Here is an 18967-nt window from a genome sequence, read left to right on the forward strand (position 1 = left end):
GTGCCCAGTTAGTGACGCATTTTCCATCAGCCAGCAGTGGTTGGTCTGCCAAAGAGGGTAGGCGGAGCTAAGCGGTTGCTTTTCCGGTCTCTGCAAGTGTTGCGAGTAAACAGTAATCTACTATGGCTGAACAAACAAAGAAAAGATGGATGACTACAGATACAACTTCAAAAATAAGTGAAAATCCAAAGAAAAAGAAACAAACTCGACGCTCAGATGAAGGCAAACAGTCTGAAAAGGAAAGCGACCGTCAGCGAGGAAAATCAAGAGTTACAACCGTAACAAAGGGAGCCAGCCATGGACGTCTGGTTAAATTGGGAAGTTTATTCCCACAATTACCGTTTATCGCCGAAGGTGTCGCCATAAAGAATGCAACAGAAATCTTTGAGATTGAATCTTTAACATAACATCACATCACGAAACCCCAAAAACTTCCAAACAACCCATGATAAGTCGGGCCGGGGGACCGGTGTTCCGGTTTAACCAGTGACCTGCTCTCTTCTTGTTTTAACTTAACAACAAGCAGCGTTCAAAATGCGACTGAGCGTTAGCAGCAGATAAGTATATTTTGAGCTTGTAATAAAAAAAAACACAGGCATTTACGAGGACAGCTATGTTTCCCCTTTCCATTTTCAGCAGCCGCTGTAACTATGACAACCACAGATGCATTCGGCTGAAAGTCCCCAGCTCACATGGTCACTTGTTGAACCGAAACACCGGTCTCTTTTGTTTTCTCCTCCACTCTAAACTGTCGCTGCGAGGTAGGCGCTCATGACATGACATGCCAGCTGCCCCAAAAGTGAAGCGAGAACCTCTGGATCGACCCCCGGGGGAGTGGCTGTTAGTTTAGGAGGTGCTTGATTTGATATGCAGCAGAGTTTTCTACGGGCAGAGCACGCATTTTAAACATCAGTATCGGCGTCAGTCAGTTATTTAAATGTCGGCAATCGTGATCGGGGTTAATATTCGATTAATTGTGCAGCCTTAACCTGAATTGTTCAGAGAATTAAAGACTTCTTAAGTCTTAAGATGACTTGAATGATTAGTTGAATGATAATGAAGTCATCAATTACACTGCACCAGGTTCTCAAAAGTTACCTGGCTTTAAAGATTTTTATGTCCTGTCTTTAGTGTCTTTGTGTTTACATTTAAACTGTGTTAAGTAAATGTTTTGCAGTATAAATGGCTTCAGTCCTTCATGTCTGTTGGTAATGTCCGCTCCCAGTTAAAGTTAATGCCTTGCCCTGTGGGAGAGCTGGAGTCCAGGTGATCTGTTTGACCTACATGTTCGGGCGGACCTATCAGGTTAGCAGTATCTGTTGTCATCCGACCGGCAGAGTCTCTGCCCAGCAGACATAATACACCGCCCGCGATTTCACAGCAGCTCAATTTACTGAAGTCACATCTCATTCTGGGTCTGTCAGCAGCTTCCACACACTCACTAACAAACTGCTCTCCCTCTTCTTCTTCTTCTCTGGTATCTTTCACTCTCCCTTTTTACAGCTTTCTGTGCTGCTTCTCCACACTGACTGTCATTATGTTTGTGTCTACGCCGTCTGTTTACGCGTATATGGCGACCTTTATATGTGCATATATACTGAACAGCGTTTAGTATCGCCATGTTTTGCATAAAGGAAGATTTCAATCGGCAATTTCAAATTTGTGCTGATGGTTGGCCATATGAGCTGCTTCCAGCTGTCAGATGAGTTCTTGTTTGCAGAGCTCCACCTGTCCAGCTCCATCCCTCCTCCACTCCGTCTTCCTCCTCTCGCGTCTCCTCCTTCCTCTTTCTGGAGAGGAGACTCGGCTTGTAGAGCAGATAATTTATTCCTGTTTATCTCCCTGCTCGGCCCTGTACCGCGGGGAAATGTGAGATGGAAAAATAGAGAGAAGAAGAGGGCGCGAGCTGTTTTTCTTTCATGTAATGCAGAAGACAGAAGCAAATGGATGACAGCTCCAGCTAGCAGGCCTCAGCTCACTAAACACGCTCAGGCACACGAAGCGCACACTCGTGCCCTCCTTGAGTGTAACAAGTCAAACTTTCTCCTCCTCTGAGCCTCCAAAACCAAGTTTAGACTTCTGCATGTACCGATCGGCTAATGTGGAGACTCACACACACCGACACACACACTGTGGGTCTCTGTGGAGCCTTTTAGGGCTTAACTGGCCGGCTTTTTAAGATTTAATCAGTGAAAGCTTTTCTCTCCATTAGGATAACACACCATGTGTACCGTCTGTGTCTGCAGCAGAGGAAAGCAACTGTCAGTACATCAACCCAAGTATTATATTTAGACTGAATACAGGACTGCGACTGGTGATCACTTTCAGTTTCAATCATCATCGTCTTTTATTTTCCACATTAGTAGGTTTAACTGTTTGGTCTGTAAACACGAGTTGGTTGAAGATTTGATATCTGCCCGGACAACTTGCACAAAACCCAAAGACCCATCAATTTATATAATATATAATATAATAATGATATATAATATTCAATATCCAAAAACAGCAAACTAATTGATAAATCAATGAATCTCTGGGTGGTTTTACTGAAGTATTTCCAACTTACGTTACTTCATCATACATCTATTTTACTGCATAGTACATTGTTAGTGATATAGCCACCGGACAATGTATAAAGTGCTGTGTTAAAGTTAACTAACTCAACTTCTGCCTCCTTTTTGTTGTGCAAGTTGACCATGATGAGCTGTTTTTTCTTTGAACATGTAAAAAAAGAAGTTAAACAGACAGTCCACCAAAAATCACAAAACACCCAACCACCATGTTTAACTTTCTCTGGGGACATGCACAAAGTGACATAGCTTTATGTAAAAGCTGGAGTGAAGCACTACTTGCCTATAACTGAACGTCTGTTACATTTAAGGTGTCATCTGCTGCTGTGGTGACATCCAACGCTGGCAGACTGGTAGAGATGTGTCGAGCCAGCAACTGTAGGCACGAAGTTAAAAAAAAACTAAAAAGCATCCAAGAAAAGTTTGTCATGCTCAAGAAAAAAAGAAACTTGCTGTTTAGAGGATTACAGTAAAAAGAAATGAAGTGGTTGATGGTGAGGACAAACGTATATATAGATAGGACAGTGAAAAGGATAAATGGGAAGAGAGAGTGGGGAATGACATGCACCAAAGAGTCACAAGTCCAGAGTTGAGCCGGGGGCTGATGCGACGTGGACTATGCTCTACCAACTGAGCTAAACTGGAGCCCCAGCTTCTCCCTGTTTGTAGCGCACTAATACCAATGACTGTATATATAGATGGACGACACGTCTCCATGTACTCTCAGTGTACACAATTGAAGCCAAAATAGCCCCATGACGGGTGCTGCCATCTTGTTATGGTGACGTCATTTGGAGCCAGAGCTGCACAGTGGGTGGGTCAATCCTCCGTGAAACACACACTTAGCTTACCAAAACAAAATGGCTATGGTTCTGCACGTTGGTGTATTTAAAGGAGAAGTTAATTTTTCTGACAAGTTTAGGATGATTGACAGCTCTGTTGACCAACACAGCTCCTGCAACCGATCTGTTTTAGATTAGCAGAGTAGAGGATCAATCACTATGGTCATTTAAGTTTCCATAACTGTGAACGTCTGCTTCAGACCAACACAAAGGATCTGTTCTGCTGTTAAAGGAGAAGTCCAGTATTTTTAAACCTGGGCCCTATTTCTTTTTTTTTTTACAAATGTTAGTGTAGCAATGAAAAAGGATCTTACTCTTTAAAAAAAGGACGATCTTTGCAGGGATAATTTCCTTAATGTTGTCAGACACCTGGAGTAACAATCTGAGCCTGTCAGTGGCAAAAACAAGCACTTTTAGTGGACGCACTTTGATTGTGCGCAGTTGCCCCTGGGGATTATGTTGCTACGCTACGGCGGAGGCCATCTACTGGACCGATTCCAAAAGGTTTTGTTCCTATGAATCATTTTGACATGCAAATTTGTAAAAAATAGGGCCCAGTTTTAAAAATACTGGACTTCTCCTTTAACAGCAGAACAGTTCCTTTATGTTGGTCTGAAGCAGACGTTCACAGATATGGAAACTTAAATGACCGTAGTGATTGATCCTCTACTCTGCTAATCTAAAACAGATCGGTTGCAGGAGCTGTGTTGGTCAACAGAGCTGTCAATCATCCTAAACTTGTCAGAAAAATGAACACTTAACATAAATCAGCATGATAAGAACTAACTATGATGACAGAAACCAGGTCAGCAGATGTTTTGGCTTCACTTAAAGGGAGCTGTCATGTCGTCCATCTTTTTATCCAGTCTATAGCTAATATGTCACAAGCATGTGATAACAATGTTTGTATGCCAGAAGGGGGAGACAAAAAATCCTCTGCAGGTTTTCAGACCTCTGCTGCATCCTGAGCACAGTTTAAAATACTGTACAGTGTATGCACGGGGTTTATTTGTACAACTGTAATGTGTGACTGTTCTTTCACCTCAACCAGCTACAAATACCAGTAACATTTAAATGTACAATGAATGCAGTTGTAAAAGACGTGCAAAATAATCTTTCATCATAACAAAGATCACAGTCGTACATTTTCCCATATTCTTCTGTCCTTTGAATGCCTTGACTATTGAGTATTTGTGTGTATGTGAAACATCAGTATTTGTTTCTCTACATAACTCAATGCATCTGTTATAATCCAGATCCCTTTTATCGGTCTAACAGAAGATCTGATACAAAACGCTGCGCTTTGTGTGCGTGTGTGCAGTTTATCTATATGCCTGTGTGTGTGTGTGTGTGTGTGTGTGTGTGTGTGTGTGTGTGTGTGTCCTGTGCGTTTCGAGTTGTGTCTTTCTCCTCCTGCAGCAGAGTGTAATCCATGGTTCTGTGCTTCCTCCTCAGGCTTCTTGTCAAAGTCAGTTTCAGATGAGATGGATGTGACAGAGCAGGCTGAAAGAGCAAAACCAGAAAAAAAAAATCTCTGCTGGTAATTCAAAAGGCTGTTAGCAAAAAAAAAAAAAGGAAAGTTTAGAAAAAGCAGTGAGAAAAGCACAGTGTGAAGCCGAGGAGACAAAAGAATACCTGACAAGCGCTGTGTGTAATTATAGCACATTTAGGGAGACACTGTTTACCACGGTGCGATCAGGGGAGGAGGGTAAGGATTGAGGAAGTAAAAGAAACAAGTAGAGGAGTTAAAGAGCATTGGCGGGTTGTTGCCGTGGGGGGAAGCCGTGTAGCTGCTGCCAGTTAACTGCCGAGATAGAAACAGGCTTTCTTCACGCCAGCAGGGCTGCAGGAGAGGCATCACTAGCTTGTAAAAAGTATACAACAAAGGATCCTTTAAATGTCATAGAAGTTTGTAAAAAGTCATTTTGGGACTTTGCTTGGAAACTTTTTTGGAAGCTATTTCAGATTTCTCGATGTGTTATCATTTCTGTTCGCTTTTCAGGAGGAAGGAGAAAGACTAATAAAAGTTTTTTATATAAAAGCAGGGCCCTTTCATTTGATCCTTCACAGATGTAACAACAAAGCTGACTTTATTAGATGTAAAGCAATAGAAGGGAGGATACGCCTGAGGTCAAAATATAACAGAAACAGACCAGCAGACGAGCGTTTCAGGATCAAAAGACGAGGATGCAAAGCAAAGCAGACAGCAGCAGAGTCGCTTTTTCTGCAAACTCAACTAAATATCTTTATCCCTCTCTCTGTTTCTGTCACTCTGCGTTTGGCAGGAGCGCTGCAGATCGAGAACAGCGAGGAGACCGACCAAGGGAAGTACGAGTGTGTGGCCACCAACTCCCAAGGCGTGCGCTACTCCTCCCCTGCCAACCTTTACGTGCGAGGTAGGACCTGATCACATGACACGGCCGCGTCACGCACACACACGCAGTGACAGAACACGCAGAAATCCCTACGATTAAGGTGCTGCTATAAATATCTCTTTCCCATAGCTGTGTTCTTACTGTAAACAAGTATTACTAACCCATCCATTGTCTACAGTATATGTTGACTCTGTTGTTTCTCACAACCACCTTAACAAGTCCACCTTAAACCCTGGTGCGAGCCCCTACAGAGGAATCAAATTGAAGATAAAAGCGGGGACACACCTCGGTTTAACTGCATGGAAACATCACTGATCTGTCTACTAAACTGGTTTCTGTACAAGAGGCAGATTAAGAGAAAAAGCTGCACAAATTTAGTGAAGATTTGATTGAAATTGGACGTTAAACAATCAGGAAATAAATAATTCTTAGAGATGTTGATGACACCCACATGATCCCTGTTTAACTGATCGTAGCCTCTGGACTGTGGGTGCTTATAACTGAACGACGACCAATGCTAAGATATACAAGTTCTAGTTTCTATGTGATTTGGGATATCAGAGGAGTGTGAATGCGACGTGTGGGTGTTGGTGAGTGCGTGTGTGTTTGTGTGTGTGTGTGTGTGTGTGTGAGTGTGATGCAGTGGAGCGAGTGGCTTTGCGCTGGCCGTTTTTATTCTCTCTGTGTTTCCCCGTTCTCTCTCTCCCCCCTCACGTCATTGTGTTCTGCATCAACCCCCTTCCATCCCTCAGAGCTTCGAGAAGGTTGGTGTGCTCTTTCTTTTCTTTTGTTACTCCTTTGTTTCAGAAAGCTTTACTTATTGAAACAGAGAGAAACAAAAAAAGAATAAATAAAAAAAAGACATTTAAAGGACGTCGGAGTAGATTTAAAAGTGAAATGATATTGTCTCCAAAAATGAAGAGAGTTGATTTCTCTAAAGCTGCTACCATGATGATGATGATGATGATGAAGTGGTCTGCCTACGCAGCAGAGTGCATTGACTGCATTGTGAGGCCTTGTGTGCAGAACCCTTGGTGTTGCCTTCACTCCCCGATCAATGTTTTCTGCATGGTATGATCTTGTTGTCATGGAGACCCAAGAATTGGAAGATTAAAAAGATGTTTGCATGGACGGAGTGAGAGAGAAAGAGAAAGGAGCACCGCTCGCATGTGTGTAGACTGCTGGACTGACACCAGAGCATGGCACAGTGTGTGTTCACGCCTATTGATATGCTCAGATTGTGATGTTATTGAACTTGCCGTCTTGTCATGTCTTGCTTGTCTCTCTTATTTTCCTCTGTGTTGCCATGTGTGTCACAGCTTCCATGACATTACATCTTGTCCAGTTCTGCACTTGTTGGTGGAAATCTTGCACTTGCAGTCACGCTTGTACTCGCCCTTCTGTTCTGAGGTTTAAGTGTTGTGCAGGTTTGTAGGAGAAGCTTCAGTTATTTTTGCCAAATTCACGACATCAGTTCAAGATAGTGAGAGAACCGACACGTCACCAGTGCTGCGAAGTAACTGAATATATTTACTCGAGTACTGTACTTAAGTACATATCTGAGGGACTTAACTTGAGAATAATACGTCTACTTTACTACAATGCAAAGGGAAGTATTTTTATTCCACTACATGTATTTAACAATACCTTTACAAAATACAAAACAAGATTTAACAAAGTATATGAAGACTTAATAAAATATGATGCATTGTTATATATTAGAGTGCACAACAGTATTTAAATGAGTTCAAATAAGCTCAACTCTACTAATTAAAAAACTGTAAAATGAAGACTCCGGGGGGACTTTTTTAATGCATTTAACTTTGAACTTCACAGCAGTACTGTATAACTTCTTAAAGAATGAACACATTATTCTTCTTACAAATGTAAAGTTGAATAAATAACCAATAAAACACATCCTTGCTTTATTCAGTACTCTAAGGAGTTTAACTGCACCAGGCTTACTTGGTCTCGTATCACCAGTGTTCTATTGCAGCTAATGTTAGCTAGCTTTTGCGCACGTTAGCTAGTTATTGCCATGACGCTAAAATTATTGAGTAAGTTCAAGAATTTTTATGAATCTTTTCTACTACTGCTACCTTTAGGTTATATTACAGCATTTAGTCACTACCACCCCACACAAATGTTGCTAATTTTAGGCTATACTGTAGCATTTAGCATTATACAGTCAATGCCACACTTTTAAGCTAGCTTAAAATAAATGTTGCTATTGTTAGGCTACATTGTAGCATTTAACATTATATAGCCAATGCCAAACGTTTAAGCTAGCTTTAAATAAATGTAGCTATTGTTAGGCTATATTGTAGCATTTAGCTTTATATAGTCAATGCCACACTTATAAGCTAGCTTTGAATAAATGTTGCTGTTGTTAGGCTACATTGTAGCAGTTAGCATTATATTGTCAATGCCACACTTATAAGCTAGCTTTAAATAAATGTAGCTATTGTTAGGCTATTTAGGAATTTTGCTTTTATTCAGTCAATACCACACTTTAGCAAAAAATAAACCCTGTAGCTTTTAAATATATATATGTATATATAAACAACTAGGTAAAGGATTTGAATGCTAACACCAAAGTATCTGTTTACAGGTGAAGTAAAGCAATATGAGATCTCATTATGTATTGTAACATAGCCTGTGCTGTGTCCTGGCTGAAGCTATCTTTGCCAAACACTCAGACACGGCTCTGTTGACTGACATTTGAAATTAATCATATCCATTCACATTTTTTCGATATCAGGGGGTTATATTAATGATTCCCTCTCACTACAGTGGTTAATGAAAGCTGTGTCCTTGAGACGGGCTGGATGGTGCTGCGTAAATGTCAGCTCAGTGCCGGTGCTGAGCGCGTTCAGAGCAGTGCAGAGATCCGGCGGTAATCCTTGTGGCTGTGCCAAGGTCTCCCCAGTCTGTAGCCTCCAGACTCCCTGCAGAGGACAGCACTAATGATAGCTCTGCTAATAAAGACTGAGGCTCCTGGCTCTCTCAAACTGTATAGAAAATGGAGGGGAATCATGCGGCCCTGCTAGATTAACTTTAAGCTGAAGGCTCTGTGAGCATGTGAAGGATTATCCCTTGTTATGAGCTCACTTCATTGTAAAGTCCTCGGCTGTGTCTCTGCAGTGGATTCTTCACTCTTTTGTCTCTCGACCTGACTGATACTTTTTCTTTAAGAAATACGGCTGAGGTCATGTTTCACTAAACGATCATCCTGAGTCTTCACCTCCATCCTGCTCCTCCTCATATTACCGCACTAATCTATAAGCTGACTAATTGTGTTTTAAGTTTGTTTCTTTCCCATATTTATAGGTATAAAATAACTGACTGAATGACTGTTTTTGTGTCATGCTGCATTGCGTCTGCTTGGCCTGTCTTGTGCATGAAGCTATCATGGATGCCGTCTGTCTGTCTCTGTCTGTCTGTCTGTCTCCAGCATGCCCATATAAGGAGATGCCTGCCTAATCATGTCTGTTTTCTAACAGATCTACCTGTTTTTGTCTCTTTGTCTCTTTCGTGTCTTCAACTTCTGTATCCAATTCTGGGTATCTTCCGGCTTCTTTTGTTTTTTTCATTCCTTCAAGTATTCAAAATGTTTTGTTATTCATGAAATGACACTGACGCCACGGCAACGTTTTTTAACTTTAATTTGTTGATATCATGCACAAAATGTTAACTTCTACCCAATTGTCTCTAGATTCTTTGAGTAGGGGGGATGTGGCCCGTGAAGATTCCAAGTAATGATGTTACACATTAAGGAGAGGAGGTTGTGCAGACAATTTACCCATATTCATTGATTTATTAAGCTTTATTTTTAATTTCATATATTAGAATTAGTATTTTAGGATTACATCGTAAGGAATCGTATTATTGTTTTGCTACTGTAGGGTTTAACAGCAACTTTTCAGTTAATCTATTTTAAACAGAACTTTTGTTGCTCCTCACGTTCTTTTTTTATTACACATACAAGCTACGTAGTGTTGAGTTGGGTTTTGTTTTTCGACTATGTTTCTGCTCTCTGTCTGCCTCCCTTTCATTCTCTCCTCCCATGCAGAGATGTTTGTCCGTTTCTCTCTTTCTGTCTCTCTCTGTTTCCTGTCTTGTGACCCTGGGGTATCCTCTTCTTCTCTGTTCCTTCAAACATCCGTTCTCTTCTACTCTTTCTTTTCTCTTACTTTGAAAGCACCTCCTTTCTGAATGGGCCTGACTCTGGTATATAGCCGTGTTTTTAAATTAGATCCATGTGTTTTCTTCTTCCTCGCTCCTCTTTTCTTCCCCCCTTTTTCCCTCCTTCCCCTGAAACCCTCTTCTAACCCTCCCTTTATCTCCACTTCCCTGTCTTCTCCCCTCCTTTCCCTTCCCCTCCTTTTTTTCTCTTCTTCTTCTGCATTCTGTCTGCACCCTGATGTGTAGGAGCGACAGACACATGTACATAAGTTTATTAACTTATAAACATGCACATACTACCTCACATATCTCTCTTTTTTGCTCGCACTTGTTCTTTCCCGTTCTGCCTCTCTCATGCTGTCTTGGTGTTCTTTACTTAATGTGTCCAATGATCACTCTGTAATTTGCCACGACACCTTTTATAGAACCCACTCCTGTCCACATCTTCAATTCATTTGACTACACACTGTATCAGTTATGAATCCTATGTATTGTACAGTATCTTGTTGTACAATGTGGCTGTCCTTTGCTACATTGCCTGTCATTGTCTGGAAGAGAAGCAGAGCTGCCTGTCTCTCTCTCTCTCTCTCTCCGTCCTTCTCTCTGTCTGTCTTTCTCTCTCTCTATCACTTCCTCTGTCCCTCTCTCCGTGTCTCTGCTCTCGTCTCGCTTCTCTCCGTCTCTTCCTCAGCCTTCAGTTCTCCGTTCTCTTCTTTGTGTTTCCTCCACCATTTTCTCCCTCTTGAGTCGCCCAGGCATGCAAGTGACCTATGAGTTCAGTCTCTCGATGCATCTCTCCCTAATATATAGTCAACCCAGCTCTGACAGATGCAGCATTGGATATACTTTGCCACTTTACTTGTTCTTCTCATGGGGACACAAATAGCAAGGAGGGCCTATTGATCGGCCCGTATGATGCATACACTCTCTCTAAAAGGAGCCCATCTGATGCAGAAGCACCCCGAGGCAAAGAAATCTCTATAAAGTAAAGTTTGTCACTGAAGTTTCTGGTAAAGTTTAACGTATTTGCTCAGAGGGGGTGAAAAAAGTATAATGTGATTTTAATAAAAGAAAAACAGAATTAAAAAAAGAAGAGAAACTGACTCTAGGTGTCATGTCCTGGTTGAATTGATACTCAAGAGTTTGTCACTTTATTATTTTTGTAGGCAGCTCACTCTGATTGGTTGAGCTCAACACAAGATTTGTGTCTTTCTGTTGGAATCATCAGTACCATAAAGTAATTGGGACAAAACTTGAAATATCCCTTTGTAATTTTCTGTAAAAACCCTGAAGTTCATTCTCCCCCTTCCTGTTACCTCTCCTCTCTTCCTCTCTCTTTCTTTTTATCTTTCTCGCCCTCGCTTTCTCTAAATCTCTACCTTGCTTCTCTGCCTCGCTCTTCCTCTCTCTCTCTTTCTCTCTCATTCTCTCCCTCACCTCCCCTCCTCCCTCCTTCTTTCTCCGCCTTTCTCCTCACTCCCTTCCCCTCTTTTCTCCTCCCTCCCCGCCCTTACCCCTAAAACCCTCCCCCTTCCTCTCTACCCTGACTCTCCTCCTTTCCCAGTGCGCCGCGTGCCCCCTCGTTTCTCCATCCTCCCCTCCAACCACGAGATCATGCCGGGAGGGAGCGTGAACATCACCTGCGTGGCCGTGGGTTCGCCCATGCCCTACGTCAAGTGGATGCTGGGCAGCGAGGACCTGACCCCCGAGGATGAGATGCCGATCGGACGGAACGTTCTGGAGCTAAACGGTGTCCGGGAGTCTGCTAACTACACCTGTGTGGCCATGAGCAGCCTGGGTATCATCGAGGCCACTGCTCAGGTCTTAGTAAAGAGTAAGAGACGCTGTGATGACATGATGAATCATTTTCACACTGAGATCGTCACTGACACATGGCAGTGTGGGAGGTCATAATATTAAGCAATGTCACACGAGAGGGTGTGCTGTTATACTGAATACCAGCACAGATGGGACACGGTTGTAGAAGATAGAAGATAATTATAGCTGTGCTGACATTCAGTACAACAGCTTGAGTATAATTTCACTTTCATGCAGTTAATTTAATAAATTTAGATTTTAAACAGAACCAGATCATTCAAGACAAAGAGCGTGTTATTAATAGTGTTCAGAACACCAGTGCTGTTATACTCTATATCAGCACTCATGATTGCCTCTTGTCCAAACTGATTACCTGGTCAAAACTAACTGTTGTATGATATAGCCTTTATTGCATGTTGCATATAAACAAATGTATGCAATAGGAGGGAGAGATATCAGTGTGATTTGTGTAAATAAATGTCTCATTAATGTAAAAGTAATAAGAATAGAATAGAATAGAATAGAGAACTGTAGTTAATAATATAATTATATATTAATATATAATATAATTATTTTCCCAGCTTTGCCAAAGCCTCCCGGCACACCCATCGTCACGGAGACCACCGCCACCAGTGTGACCATCACCTGGGACTCCGGTAACCCAGACCCCGTCTCCTACTACATCATCCAGTACCGAGCCAAAGGGCCAGAGAGCAAGTACGAGACGGTGGACAGCATCACCACCACCCGCTACAGCATTGGGGGACTGTACCCCAACACCGAGTATGAGATCAGAGTGTCGGCCTTCAATAGCATCGGCCAGGGGCCACCATCTACGAGGGTGGAGGCCCGCACAGGAGAGCAGGCCCCCGCCAGTCCTCCAAGAAACGTCCAGGCCCACATTATTTCTCAGAACACAGTGATGGTCCGCTGGGAGGAGCCGGAGGAGCCCAATGGACAGGTGGGAGGAGGACTTTATAAGATGTAGAGAACACACGTGTGGGTGTTCTTTTCTTCCTTTTGAGCAGGAAGTTGAGGAGTTGACCTTATTGGCCTAAATATGGTCAACAAAATCAGTAGCACTTGACAAAAAGGCCGACCTGTTCTGTTCAACAAAAAGTTGTTAAAGAAAGAGAGAGAGTCAATTTAGAGTGACAGCTCTGACCAACCTTTAGAGTTTGGGATTAATTGCAGAAGAAACCGATCAAGCCGGCCTGAACTCTTCTCTCAGGTTGTTCCAGAGTCGTGGGAATCCAAAGGGCCTCTAAACTATTACTAATAGACTTGTGGTTAGTAAGTAGGCGTGGGAATCGCAGGGTAACTCACGATACAATACGCGACACGTGGCCCACGATATCGATAATATCACGATACAGCAATTCTGTGATAATTGATATATTGCAAGACAATCATAAAATGATGCATCACGATATCTGATGAACTTCTTCAGCCAATTAACTTATGTTCAAGTTACCCTCATTCATGTCATAAGTGCCTCCCAGAGGAGTCATGAAGCAGTGATGCTGTGAGTCAAAATCGCGCAACTAGAAGTAAATCAGTGGTATAATAACGTGCCAATCCAAAACATGCATAAAGGTAATTATTAAAATGTTCAAACTAATTCTAAAACTTACAGGTAACCAGCGATGTTATCCGGAGTCTTCTGTGGGATTTTGTGCTCAGACAGATCGTGTGAGGCAGGAGTACAGCAAGCTATAATTTAGATGGGTTGTGTTCAAAGCATGGATGACAATTTCCAGAGTCTTAAAATATAAGAAAGAGAAACATTTTTAAGACTTATTAAATAAAAAAAAAGCACTGTTAAATGTCTGACATCAGCTTTTGGTCAGTAGAGTTTATCATCAATGATAACAGATAGAGAACCCACGTGAACGGAGAAGTCATCTCTCAACATACTGTAGGTGGGAGGAGGAGGGAAAATATAAAGTTCAGCACAAATAACAATTCACTTTGCAGATTTTATGATAACTTATTTAAAACTTAACTTTTTAACTTGTGTACTGTGTTTTTATGCTTCTTGTAATCATGCGTTTATCTTCTTTTTATCTTCTGTTTCACTGCTGCACCATTAATTGCAATTTGGTGGCACAAAAAGTGATTGATTGATTAAAAGTAACATTTCCTATAACACTGGATGGACATAGTGATAAATAGTCTTAGATATGTAACAAAAACAACAATACAAAATAGACTCTTGAAATTTGAAGTCACATTTAGCTTCGCTTACTGTGGACTGACAACCTTTCAGACGACACAGACGAGTTTAAATTGATAAGCCTCGATCAAATTCACCACGGGGAGCTTTATTTCAGTGTGAAGGTTCATGTCGTTTGCAGGGTTTGAGAGTTCCCTCCTGTAACTCCCTCGCTACTTTCCCCACTCGCTAAAGAAAGGAAAGGTAATTGGACTGTCCGCCCTGAGTTAAGAGCGCTCCCTCTGGAGGCCTATTTCCTGTTCTAGCCTACCTAACTGTACAGTATGTTCATAAAAGTGCAAGATTGAATTGAGTGCATATGGGGATTATGGATATTAAAGAGTAATAACAGGAGAGGTGGGAGAGGTGGAAGGGCTGAGGGCAAAAGCATGGCAGCGGGATTACACGTCCTCTGAACTGGCCGTAAACAAATCCCACAGGAGAGGGTATAGTGATTATATCTTAAGCGCTACAATATGAGGGCATGTATTGGAACTGGTTTGGTTAAGCTGAGAGTGACATTTGTTTATCGGGGTCAGCTGCACAACAGGCCCGCAGACGCAGGGACATCACCTTGCGACAATGACCGCACACAAACACTGGACCAACAAATCCACGGGATTAAAGTGAAATATAATTCATAGACGATGACCTTTGCTGCGGTAGAGTCGAGGCGAGTTGTGGATTACCTCTTCTGCAGGATAGTGGAATTAAACAATGGACTGTTTTATACAGGAAGAGTCGCTGATGGCCTTAAAATCCAGACCCAATCCAGTAAGCGGCCTTTCTTTCTCCCCTCTTCCCCTTCCTCTTCCTGTTGTAGGTGAAAGGATACCGCGTGTACTACACCATGGACCCGTCCCGCCCCATGAATGAGTGGCAGATCCACAACGTCCAGGACAGCGTGATCACCACCATCCAGAACCTGGTGACCTCTGAGACCTACACCATCCAGGTCCTGGCCTTCACCTCTGTCGGGGACGGGCCCTTCTCAGACCCAGTCCATGTTAAAGTCATGCCTGGAGGTCAGTGTGTGCGCGACTGTGAAAGTGTGTGCCTAAGTATATTTGTCTAGCCTGCCTGCGCATAGATAACAGCTAAGCGGTGGTCTTCTTGTGCTGGAGAGTGTTTTTCTTCTCAGATGTGCACACATGAGTCACTCTTTGTGCGTGTGCATGTATCCAAACTGTTAAGTAGCTTATCTGAGTGACTTATGTAAAGTTTGGGAGGCAATCCACTGTGAAATACTTAATATAAGCTTGACCTGTCAGAAAATACGACTTCCTGAAAATGAATAAATTCCACCTGCCGGGACGGAGCCGTGGAGACTTACGAAAAGGAAACAGGGATTAGCAGCCAAAAATGTCCGTCGTAGCTCGTTGCTGCTCGTGTCGCCGTGACAGCTGCTGTGGCAGGTTTTATGTGATGGGAGGTACAAAGAGATGATTACTCTGATGGTATTACTAGTTTAAATTTGTGTGTACTGCAGCCTGAGCTACGGCTGCGCCTTTAGATGTCCTTAAAAAGTCTGCCGTCTACCAGTGAATGAAAGGAATGAGATTATGTAGGAACTGCGCAAAAACAATTGCAAGGGTTTGTGGGATTAATGGGTCGATGTGTGTCGCCAGCATAAGTGCAAAATCTTTTTTGACTTTGATAGAAAAAAAAAAAACGAGCCGATGGTTACACAGCATCATTATCTGTGATATGAGGCCTGTCTGACTGTGTAAGGAACTAGTACAGCAAAGTTAGAGAAACACTACAGGCAATAAAGTCATTATAATTTATCGCTCTTTAAACCTGCTTCATCAAGGTTGTGTGTGTGTGTGTGTGTGTGTGATAATACCGTTACTTAACTGACAGTGTCATTGCCATGGCAACATAATTCCCATGATAATATGAATACACTTTATTTATATACCACTTGTCTAAACACAGCTCCAAGCAAGTAACACAAAAAAATAACTAAACAAAACAGAGAAAAACAATAACACTCACTAAAGGTATAAAGTCACCAGACAGGAGGAGAACTATGTATTCTATAAACATGATTGAATGTTAAGAAATTTAAATTATATATAGAGTATAACAGACTTTAAATGACGACAATATAAAGGAAATAAAACGTGTATCATTGCTTATACTGGTACAGAGTGCAGTCTAATATAACAGAGTACTGTCTTGACCTGCTCTTTCTGTGTAGTGTCCTGACAGGACTTTTGTTGTGATTCAGCGATTTATAAACACAAATTGATTGACAGATCAATTTTGATTCAGTCATGAAAAAACTTTTTGTTCCCTCATTTTTTTTAAAGCTCCTGTGAGGAACTTTTGGTTTGTGTTGATTTTGTCGCCCCTTGTGGACAAAGCCGTACCGCTTATCTCTTTGCTGATTTTGCCCTGTAGATGCTTAAAGGGCGAGTTTGCCGATTTTCAACCTCAGTCCTATCATGCTATTATGTGGAGCTAATGCCATTATGGTAGGAGAAAAATGCAATTTGGCTCTGTGCCTTTAGGAGCACGCTATCCGCTTCTCCAATGGGCCCTGGAAAACCTCAGCCAGACTGTGTAAAAACGCGTCATCTGGGGGAGGCCAGGGAGCTTGCTTAACAACACTTCCATTGTCATTTCTCGTTCCCGACATGTTTCGTCTCGTGTCATGTCTCTCAAAATCGTCAGGTTTGAAATGTAGACTGCAAACCTGAAGATGATATTCTCGTTGTATTTCAGATTCTGTCCCGCTGTGAGCCATTGCCTGCAGAGAATCAATCAATCAATCAAATTTGATTTGTATAGCGCCAAATCATAACCAGGGTTATCTCGAGACACTTTACAGAAAGAGGAGGTCTAGACCGACTCTTTGTTAAGTTATTTAAAGAGAGGCCCAACATGAATCCACCATGAGTAGCACTCGGTAGTATTTCAGTCCAGCGTCTCTCGCTGGGCCGTTTACTTTCAGAGGGAGGGGTGTAATGCATGCTGGGAGTTGTAGGAATGTAGAATGGGTGAAACCACAAGCTGTTTTTACAACTTTCTCCACAGCTATGGCTTCAATTTCAAACATTATTGCTTCTATTGATTACAGAGAACACCGGCTGTGACTGACAGTGGCTTTTTCCAGGGGCGAACTGCTCCTTTAAGTGGTGTGTTTAACAAAAAATCTTTAATTAGTGCAGTTTATCGCTTCTTCTGACACCTACCCCCCACCAGCGGTTTCAGGCATTAAGAATAACTATAAAGAAATAATCAGTGTTGTCGCTGATGGTCTGGTTTGCTTTTGTTGCTCATGTAGAGTCATCAGAATAAATTTCAGTCTGATTCATAACCAGCGAAAAACTCCTCACAAGCTTTAATATTTTGTCAATATAAGCGCTATGGTTGTTACTCAGGCAGATAACAGAGTTTCCATGAAGAATACATTCTCATTAAAGCTCTTTGAAAAAACCTTTAACTACGCACCGCAAAATTCACGACACAAACTGTCTATCTGTATAGAATTAAGTCTATTTGTTTGGAGTCCTGACTGTCTCTTTGTCCCCTGCAGTCCCGGGCCAACCAGGGAAGTTTAAGGTCGGCAGGGTGACTGACACCAGCATTGAGCTGACCTGGGAGCCTGCTTACACCAAGGAGGGCATCGTCAACTACGAGCTGCTCTACAAACCTGTCAAGTTTGGCAGTCTGGTAAGACCTCTTAGTCTCTTTTCATAAATCTGTCTGCTGAGTGGATTTCCTAACAAGACAGAGGGAAGAGAGGAAGTTTAAAAGATTAACCCCGGCGCTCAGCACCACTTTGTCTGCTGGTGACAGTCCTCGTCTCAATTCCTCTCAAACTCTGCTTTAATGTTTCACTTTCCCTCTCGTCCCATCCTCCGCTTCCTCTCTTCTCTCTCGCAGGAGAAGTTGACCTTTGGGCCGAGGAACTCTTACACAGTGGAGGGTCTGAAAGCCAACACCGAGTACTCCTTCTCCCTGGCCGCCATCTCAAACAAAGGCATCGGAGCGTTCACCAACGAGCTGGTGCAGAGGACGTCACAAGCCAGTACGTCCCCGCTTAACTGAGCTCATATGCAGATATAAACGCACACAGTTGATTATGTTGTGTTTTTTTTTGACTTGATGGAAATATATTGTCCTCTACACACACACACACACAAACACACACACATCGTCCTCAGCTCCTGACCCAAGGAAAACCTGTGAAAAATCGTCACATCTCTCATCTCTCTCGTTTATCAACCCATCTGCCCCACCTCCCCTCTCATCCATCCATCTCCGTTTGACCGTGCCTTTCTCTCTGCGCTCAGCCTCTCGCTTTCTTACACAGCCAAAACATCATGACAGATGGAGACGGAGCACCGATTAATGTTTCGCTCTTCCTTTTCCTCGCCCTCTTTCACTTTTTCCACTCTATCAGTGTCTAATGTCTTTGAAAGGGCGAAACTGTCTGCCACTTATTGGCAAACAGCCAGGAGTGAGGAGCATTAAAGGATGGTGGTTGGCCCGCTTTGTTGACAGGTAAGTGCCTGACAGTCTGTGTTTTAACCACGATGAACCTGGATTCTCTTCCTTGTCTCATTTCTCTGTGATAAAAGTCAAACAAGTTCCGCAGTTTTGCTTTGACATAGACATTTTGTATCTGCTCTTAAGAAGAAAAAAAAAGGGGGAAACCCGGAGATAACAGAGAAAATGGAGCAAGGAAGAGAATTAATAAAGTAGTCGAGAACATACCCGAAAGAAAGTCGTGCAGGTCTTGATGCGGTGTCGTTTCAGCGGTAAGTTTGTCAAGTATTTACACTCTCTCAACACACACAATGACTCACACCGTTCACAATCAGATCTGTTTTAGAGCTGAGTACAAAAAGTATTAAACGCTCCGAGCTGCTCTCCTTTCACTGGTAACCTGCGGAAAGAAAAAGAGACCAAAGAGGAACACCGGAGGGGGTGGCAGAGGATGGGGGCAAG

The 18967-nt window shown here is 42.5% G+C and overlaps 1 protein-coding gene across 1 annotated transcript in view; it reads left to right on the forward strand.

The window, feature by feature from the left end:
* The window catches only part of LOC138611396 (receptor-type tyrosine-protein phosphatase S-like), an 83615-nt gene that overhangs the window by 43105 nt on the left and 21543 nt on the right, over nucleotides 1-18967 (forward strand). The window contains exons 6-14 of the mRNA XM_069684474.1: nucleotides 38-43; nucleotides 5698-5808; nucleotides 6540-6551; nucleotides 10219-10233; nucleotides 11537-11806; nucleotides 12372-12751; nucleotides 14829-15030; nucleotides 17550-17686; nucleotides 17900-18044. Of these exons, the coding sequence (XP_069540575.1) occupies nucleotides 38-43; nucleotides 5698-5808; nucleotides 6540-6551; nucleotides 10219-10233; nucleotides 11537-11806; nucleotides 12372-12751; nucleotides 14829-15030; nucleotides 17550-17686; nucleotides 17900-18044 (1278 nt within the window). The remainder of the gene's footprint in view (nucleotides 1-37; nucleotides 44-5697; nucleotides 5809-6539; nucleotides 6552-10218; nucleotides 10234-11536; nucleotides 11807-12371; nucleotides 12752-14828; nucleotides 15031-17549; nucleotides 17687-17899; nucleotides 18045-18967) is intronic.

Source organism: Semicossyphus pulcher, unplaced genomic scaffold, assembly GCF_022749685.1.
Source record: "Semicossyphus pulcher isolate SPU_LCO1_2020_fin unplaced genomic scaffold, fSemPul1.0.p SCAF_7, whole genome shotgun sequence".
Lineage (NCBI taxonomy): Eukaryota > Metazoa > Chordata > Actinopteri > Labriformes > Labridae > Semicossyphus > Semicossyphus pulcher.